Source organism: Lampetra planeri, chromosome 2 (assembly GCF_965212315.1).
Source record: "Lampetra planeri chromosome 2, kcLamPlan1.2.h2, whole genome shotgun sequence".
In the NCBI taxonomy this organism is placed as follows: Eukaryota; Metazoa; Chordata; class Hyperoartia; order Petromyzontiformes; family Petromyzontidae; genus Lampetra; species Lampetra planeri.
Genome location: NC_136108.1, coordinates 14,219,832 through 14,228,537, shown reverse-complemented (window position 1 = coordinate 14,228,537; position 8,706 = coordinate 14,219,832). Strand labels below are relative to the sequence as shown.

At 42.8% G+C, this 8,706-nt stretch overlaps 1 protein-coding gene across 1 annotated transcript; it reads left to right on the top strand.

Annotated features, from left to right (window-relative positions):
* The first annotated feature begins 689 nt into the window (after positions 1-689).
* Positions 690-7,705, top strand: LOC144728625 (SOSS complex subunit B2-like). Its single transcript, XM_078608182.1, has 6 exons — positions 690-1,294; positions 1,698-1,836; positions 4,544-4,615; positions 4,819-4,891; positions 4,980-5,040; positions 6,280-7,705. Exons 1-6 carry the CDS (start codon positions 1,207-1,209, stop codon positions 6,495-6,497), a joined length of 651 nt encoding a protein of 216 aa, XP_078464308.1. The 5' UTR covers positions 690-1,206; the 3' UTR covers positions 6,498-7,705.
* The last annotated feature ends 1,001 nt before the right edge of the window (positions 7,706-8,706 follow it).

Below are 8,706 nucleotides of genomic sequence, written 5' to 3'. Positions count from 1 at the left end.
AGGACCGGTTCAGATAATCGTCACTGGTGTTGAAGCGCAGCGTGCTAACCACTGCGCCACCGCTCTTCGCATCACCACGTGTTTGTTACACCCTGCCCCTCCCGCCCTTAGCGTCACGTGTCTCTCACCCATAGCCCCCCCTTCGCGTCACGTGTCTCTCTACTACAGCCCCCTCGCGTCCCCCCCCGCGCCCTTAGCGTCACGTGTCTCTCACCCATAGCCCCCCCCTCGCGTCACGTGTCTCTCACCCATAGCCCCCCCTCGCGTCACGTGTCTCTCTCCTGCAGCCCGCCTGCGCCCCCCCCCCGCGCCCTTTGCGTCACGTGGTCCGGCCACAAGCCCCCCGAAGCGCGAGGGGGGTGTTCCGAGAAAAAAAAAACCCACCCGGACATGATCACGTGATCACAACACCGACCAATGGGTAGCCAACGCGATGAGAACAAGTAGTGACATCACGCACGAAATGTGAAACGCATTATTAAGTGTTAATTTTTTGTCAACATTATCGTAGTTTCATTCGCAACTTTAAATACGGGTATTTTTGTGAATGTGATGAATAATTTTTATTTATTTAATACAATTTTAAAAAACGAAAGTGTGTCGTCACGCGCGTGGGGGCGTGTCCAGGCGCCCTGGGGGAGGGGTCTTGCGCGGCGCCGCGTGCTCCCCTCACTCCGCCGCCAGTCAGAGCGGCAGTGGCAGCGAGGGGCTCTGTCGCTGTTCTCACTCACAATATTAACCCACGTCTACCCATTGTGTTAATTAACGAGCATCGCTCGAGGCCGCCGCATCGTCCAGTGAACAGACAAAAAGACGCCCACTAGCTGTATCTCTTCCGTACCATCATTGTTACGATTTCTACTACTACAGTAGTGTTTCTTTTATTTTCGTCCCCCACCCGTTGCGGTGGAGGCGTAGTCGACGCGGAGATGCCTCTCGTGTGATTTTGGCCGCCCCGCGCTGTAGCCAGGAAAGGGGAGGGAGGGACACAACGACTCCTGTTGAAGCCCGGCAGGGCAGGGCGACTAGGAAAAGGCAGGGCGGGCACTGGCTCGGGCATGTGCCCCGGGCGCCACCTAGCGGCCACGCCGTGAGCTCCCTGGAGCCGAGCCCAATCCCGCACGCCCGCCCTGACCCCCTCTCACCCTGCCCGCCCAGCCCAGGTGTGTCCCCACGGGTCCCGCCAACGTTTATAGCAGAGGCGAAATGGCCAATAGCGAGTCTTTTGTGTTCATTAAAGACATCAAGGCAGGACTTAAAAACCTTAACGTGGTATTCATAGTCCTGGAAATAGGTAAGTTGACCGAAAGCAGAGTTGAACACGTGCGTCCATTATGGAGTTAAAGCAATGAATGCAAGGAGGTGGTGGATGAGGCAGGCGAGCCTTGTGGCAATGTTTTTAATGGTAAAATGTAAAAAAAGTGGTAATTGCAGTGTTAATGGAATAATCGTGGGTGATACCCGCCACTGGTCGTTCCATATCAACTTGGAATATTTTGTAGGAGAATAGATACATTGGACATTTTTTTTGTTACCTTTTTGTTATGGGCCTCTTATTTGTCAGAACTCGCATGAATGTTCTGCCTAGTCCACGGGCAGGGAGGGCAGCATGATTTAACACCGCTTGTGTAAAAGGTTGCACATTTGGCTCAGCGTGGGGTGATGTTTGATGTAATGTTCTGAAATGACGCGTGAAGGGAGAGTGACCAAGACCAAGGATGGACACGAGGTGCGGTCTTGCAAGGTGGCCGACAAGACGGGGAGCATGACCGTGTCCGTGTGGGACGACATTGGGGCACTCATCCAGGGGGGCGATATCCTGCGGCTCACACGGGGGTACGTGGTTCACAACACTCTCACGTGGGGCACCCTCCAAAATGCCACCCACGCCCTAGCAACACACAGCCTTGGACATCTGTGGCCCAACAATCATTTTAACGGACCAGGATAAGATCATGCCAGTAACACCACATATCGTAAAATGATACAAGCAGAATTAAAAATAAAGCTTCCTTTGTCGGTTTGGCAATCCACTGCTGGATGAAGGCTGTATCAGACATGGGGAGGCTGTGTGGAGATTGGTGAAGTCGCCACTAATGTTTGCACTGACATGGAATCGGAAGTTAGCATATCGCAAATCTCCCAGTATTCGAATATCTTACACTTTATCATTTCAGTTATAAGCAAGTAAGAGCCTATTGAGACTATACATGAATTGTTTTAAAATCTTAAAAAATATGTATTTCAGTAGGAGCCCAGTACAGAGCACAAACCGCAACGTATGGCGGTGGGGGGGGTACAAAAACTCCCGTGGACAAATTCCGAACATTGTGCTGCTGAATTTAGAGGTGGGAGATTGGGTACGCTGTTCCACCATGTGGAGATTACGAGTGGGGTCCCATAAATTTATGTTAACTTAAGACCGCTTAAATAGCTTTTCAAATTAATATTACAAAACCTTTTAACTCGAATTAACAGCATTTAATCTAGCAATCAAGTAAATTGGATACCCAGTAATAAAGTGCAGCCTGCTAACTATGTGCAATCCCTGTGGGTGCCTTACTCAAATATCCCAACCCAGGCGTTGGTAACCAAAATAGAAAGAGCAATTTTTTTTCGAATTCGGTAAACAAAAACTAAATATTTCAAGAGCCACAAGCATGTTAATACGAGATTGACCTTAATACATAACATCACGAAGCAGTCCTTAAAGAGCCACATGCGGCTCCGGAGCTGCAGGTTTCCAAGCCCTGCCCCAAACCATGCGTCCATGCCACTTGCCCTTCCATGTGAACGCTTTCTTTTGCTGGAACCCACCAGGACTTATCCCTGCTCAGCACCAAGAAACAAGAAGGGCTTCACAATGATATGCACATGTGGAGCCTTTTAAACTGGAGCATGGCCATGAAATGCACAGTAAATCACTTGGACAAGTCGGGCAGCACATAAAATCTTGAGCTGGCACGTCTTTGTTCCACCCGTGAACGTAAAAAATAATTCCAGTTGCACATGCTGAAACCCGTGGCCACATCTGCCTTAACACCTCTATAGCAGATTTGAATGCATGTGCCCATACACTCAGCACTTATGAGTGTTTTTTCTTGACATTCACGAGTTAAATTCCTGAATCATCTGGATGCATCCTCCGGTCCTGTAGTTGGCTGAATGGCTAAGAAGAAGAATCGAATTAAAACGCTTTGGGGGAAATAACATGCATTATTGTTTAAATAATTATGGTGTGGTCTTCTAGCTTGCATAGAAATTTATCTTTAACTGAGCATTTCTGTTAATTATTTTTAAATCAAGCATGAATCATAATTGTGAAACTTGACTGAATCTGCAATGCTCACCCGAGTTTGTAATATGCACTAAAAGTAGTCAAGTTGGCCAAATCTTCTATTAATCGTAATTATTAATGTACCAATGAGGCATAACTTTAGAGGTGTAAAAATACGATAATGGTCTCCCTGAATGATACCAACAACTAAAGTGCAAATAACTTTTTAAAAAACAGCGAAATAATTTGGTTAGCTTATTCAACTTTAAAAAAAAAATTCTTACCAGGATGGACTTCGAGCGATCACCAATACAATTGAGTTATCCAAACCATTGGCTAAATGCCCGATATTTATTTAGCAAATTCCCTCCCCGGCAGAAGGTGGCAGCATAGACTGACTAACATGAGTCATAATGTAATGGTCGACTTGCGTGAGAGTATCCTTCATCAGTGACTCGCCGGCATGGCATGAGTGCAAAATACGACCCAACTGCACACGTGGAATACGTTAGGACCACATGCCAGAGGATTAATGCAATCCTGCTGTCCGCTTGGAGGAATTCTTGCAAAGAGCAAGGGGTTGCTATATTTTAGATATAACGCTGTATATGGGCGTAGTTAATATTGTAGCCGTTTTTTGTGATTTCCTCCATTTAAGTTATAAATGAATGTGAAATGAACATCCAGGGTGCTATAGGTCACTCCTGGGTGTCTTCCAGAGCTATATTTCAGCAACAATGATCTAACCAACCACTGCAAATGTGTAAATATTTAATACCACTTGCACTGCCTGTGCATTTGCGGGTGATACACGTCCAGGGGGTGGAGGTTGTGAATTTACTCTCCAACACACTGGTGTGCTGTACTAGTAACGAATTGGCATGTTCTGTTTACGTGACAAACCTTACTCATTGGCCGTGTCAGGTGGTGCCGGGTTTAACGACACATTTACCGTATATTTATGTAATCTCACCCAAAAAAAACCTGTATTATGCATGTTTGGATTATATAGTCTGTAACAAAACAGTTAATCTATAATTTTAATACGCATGTAGTGAACGATCTTTGAAGAAATTGGCAAAGTGTTCACTCAATAAACCAAGACATGTTAAACTAAGTTAAGTGTTCATTCAAGCAACTGTTCTTAGCAATACATAGGTGGGGGTTTGAACAGGGGATATTTATGTTTTTAGACATGGCTGGAAAAAATAACTTTTAATGAAAATAGCTTATTGTTTCATATTTGATTTGTGTGACTGAGTACAGATATGCCACCATGTGGAAGGGCTGCCTAACATTGTACACAGGCCGTGGAGGAGACCTGCAGAAGATTGGAGAGTAAGTGCAACATCTTCGTGCAACATATGTATCAGTTGTAAACACCGTAGTTGGCAAAATACTGGAATGGGATTTATTATTAGCACGTTTAAATATGCATGATAAGTGTTAATGATACAGGTGAGAGTGGTGTTGATTTTGCTTGTCTGTGTCTCCAGAATATTAATTTTCTCTATCTTTGGTTTGTATCTCACAATTGCCAGATTCTGCATGGCATTCTCAGAAGTTCCAAACTTTAGTGAACCAAACCCTGATTTCATGAACCAGGGTAAAACGGTAAGTTGGCCACTTTTAACATATATTATAAGCGTAGCCAGTGATTGATAATGAATGCCACTGATGATGTTTTTTGCCATGTTGTCAGGGAGATGCCAGGAGCAACTCTCCCACCAGTCAGCTTGGGGCTGGACAAGCAAACCCAGCAGGTGTGTGTGCACTCAGTGAGGGGCTGTCAAACAGCTCAGCATATCTTTGACAGTGGCAGTGCTTGGAGTGGCAGAGGATTGACCTCTATTGTCTCAGGCCACGTGATTGCATTTCCAGCAGCAATTCTGGTCATGTCTTTTTTCCTCTGCTCAGCTAATGTTGGATATGCTTTTTTATTCAGATGTGCTATAATTGTATTACACTTAAAGCAGGAAATACATTTGAACAGGCTGTTAGCCATCACAATAAATATATATATGGGTCTAGCATATAGACCTAAATATATATTGGCATGTTGATGTTTATTTGTGAAAATCATTAAACAATTGTCATACTACTTAGATGAATGGTATGTTACAATTCAGTATAAATTCATGTTTTTTTGGGCATGAGCAGACTTAAGTGTAAATGTGAAGGGGGTTGATTCGCTCATGAGTGTTGACATTTATAGAAAAAAACATTGGTAGAAGTGTAAGTAGGCTCAACCTAATTTAGCAGACTTGGGTTTATTTTAACAAAAGGTGCAGAAATTAAACAATAATCTATCCACATTTACAGATATTGTGCTTACTCCAAAACCAACACCATTGTACCCTGTGTATAGTAAAGCTTCTTAAAATGACAAGTTTATGATATTACAAATGGTTTCGAAATTGTTTTACTGTATGTAATTTAGTTTACTTTAAAGAAATTTGTCTTGTGAAATGTGTGTGCTGTTTTACCGTCGTAGCTTGGTTTTGGATTTTGATTTGTGTAGTTAAAATTCACACTCAAAGCGCCTTTTAGACATGCAGTGAATGCTTCCTTGTTTGATGTCACGTATGTAATTAGTGGTGACTGCATTACACGGAATAACCTGACCTGTGTGTCTGTCCTAGAAGTGTACGTTTGAAAATATTAATGTTACTGGTCTCGGTATCGGCTTCCACATCCGTTAACATTGCTTGATAAATTTAGAACACTGATGAATTTCATTGCTCTACCAGCCTCTGTTGAATTACATTTTAATGGAGTTCTGCCATGGCAGGTTACATTTCCAGACTAGTTTCTATTTCACAGATAAAAATAACATTTCTAGTTAAAGGGAAAAACATGCTGTGTAATGCACGATAGCTTAATTACAAATGAACTGCTACAGGCAGGCATGTAGTAGATACTTTTAATAATAGCAATACATCTTGGATGAGTGCACCACCCCTGGTGATATCTTTATGGAAATGTGTGCTGTTCTTTGCCAGGCAATGGTTCACAAGCAATGCCAGTTTTGGGTTCTGGAGCGCCACCTCCAGGCTATAGCTCCACCATGCAGCCGCCTGCTCTCCCGGCACACACTGCGGGGGGCCGGGGAAATGGCCGGGGTGGGTTGTTGGCTCCACCCGGTGCCGTGGGGTTGCCGGCGCTGCCTGGACCTGGATTGAGCAATGGCCGTGACCCTCGGCGTGGCAGCAAGAGATGAAGGCTGCTGCGTGGTCCTGCTGGCAGCGAGACATGCACAGCCAGTGTACACACACTGGGCACACGCGCACACCTGCACGTCACTGCTGATGTTTGCACAAAAGTGAACTCAGGCCTCCACAATTTAAAATAGAAAACTGTACGAGAGATAGGGATGCAAAAATCTTGCACACAGTGAAATATTTGTACACGTAAGGTAGTACAGTATACTGTAACTCTTGCAAGTTCTGCACAAGCAGAGCTTTTCAACTACACATCTATGATGTGCATTTCTGCACTTGGTCAAGAAGTCACAAACAACAATGATCTTTCACCTTTGTGTTAAGTTTATTTTAATTCATGCCATGTTAAGCACATGCATTGGTTCATTCATTTTCTAGCGTACCCTGTACTAAAGCCACATTCCACCAAACGTAAATAATGTTAACGAAAACAAGATTCCTTTTTTCGGAAAAAATATATCCGTGGCTCATAACATCTAGATTAGGCAGTTTAAAAATATATGTTCTGCAGTATGATGTGAACTGACCTTCAGTTCACAAGCAGGGCAGTGCATTCATTTTATACAAGCAATGCAGCAATGCTACTTTTGACAAGGGGTCACGACACATGAGCTACTGAGGGTGTGTTTTTGAAGTACAGTACATATACACTCAAATGAGTATTGGAAATGATTTTCTGTTCAAACGATGCATTAAAGTGATTTGCATATTAATGAATGAATGTTGCCAGATTTAGGCCTTTGACGCTAAAAGGATGGCAAATGCTACATTTACATTAAACATCACAAATGCACTGCTAGAAAGCCCCTCAAAAACGTGTGCTTTAAGCACACGAATATACTTGAATGCTGCAGTAAATACTGCTTTGGAGCTAGGTATATATTTTTTTTACATTTTTGTTTCCACTTTGCCATTCACTTGGGGTTTATTTGCTGCTTGCCAAATGCCAAACCATGTGAAATAGCCCATTACATCAGTTGAACTTACAATGCGTTCGGTAACAGAGCTGCACTGCTTGTTTGTGAGTTGCCTCCGGGCTTTGTACCACACGTGCCCTGTGCACCAACAGCCCCTCTGTACATAACATTACTCGCCTCTTCAAGTTCTGCTATTTTTAAACTGGTTTAGTGAAATTGATTGTAGCGATGGTGAATGAATGAACTTGATATTGTACATCATTTGAATACATTTGGCTTTTATTAAGGTACATCTTTTTGTATTTTGTTCATGTTGGTGAATTGATTGCATTGTTTTGAATCATTATTTGCTGCTGGCTTATATTTATTGAAAGGAAACCGCAGCATTGGGATCATAGATAGTACAGTGCTTACATGTTCTTGAATACTGTGCGAGAAAATGTATTTGTCATGCTTATGGCTATGACAATGCTGCTGAATTTTACTTGTAAAGGTTACAGGTCGGTCTGTTGTAATTTTGAAGCACATCTGCAACAAAGTATTTTTTAAATAATAAGCATAAATAAGACATTTAAATTTGTCCGTAAAGTTTTAGTAACTGGCTTCGATAACTATATGAACAGAATACTGTACCTAAGAACTTCCACGAGGAAATTTCCATTAGTTATTGGTATATACTTTTGACGTAAAGTTTGCTAATTGTCAATATGGTTCCTGAACTGATGGTTAGATTGTGTCACTTCCCTGGAGGTGGGTGGTGGACACGTTGGGCTCCAGGATGAAGCAGTGAGCAGGATCTGAGATGCATAATGCATTTTCACACTTGCCATGTTACACTTGGCCACCTCATTACATGCACACTGCAGTCCCAAACATGTGTTGTGCATCCCAACATTGCTTTTAGCTTAGGTGCATGCCTTATTTTTGAGGGTTGCACAGACATACTGTTTTGAGTTGCCCTATTTTTGTTAAACGAAATCCAAAGGGCAACCGCAAATTAGTACCGCACAGTTAAAATGTGAGTTGCGATTATGCATATGCGGAGGCATTCATACTGGCGTCAAAATCAAAATTTAATGACCTAATGCAAAGTTAATCGTTGATTCTACTGCAAACTGTTCAAAATGTGTTTAGAATTCCAAAATAACTGGGCAAAACAATACTCGACTATCACTTTTACTTAAAGTAAGATTTACTAATTTTGTGTTATACAAGTTAGATATGAATCACATTTAGCAATACAGTACTAAAACAGCAGTGGTGCCTAATCATAAAAAACACCAAGTAGATA

Bases quoted from the DNA above. Each gene is read 5' to 3' on its own strand.
- LOC144728625 (XM_078608182.1), top strand. From the start codon at position 1,207: ATGGCCAATAGCGAGTCTTTTGTGTTCATTAAAGACATCAAGGCAGGA. The intron at 1,837-4,543 runs GTACGTGGTTCA...GACTGAGTACAG, and splicing joins ATCCTGCGGCTCACACGGGG to ATATGCCACCATGTGGAAGG. The intron at 4,892-4,979 runs GTAAGTTGGCCA...CCATGTTGTCAG, and splicing joins TCATGAACCAGGGTAAAACG to GGAGATGCCAGGAGCAACTC.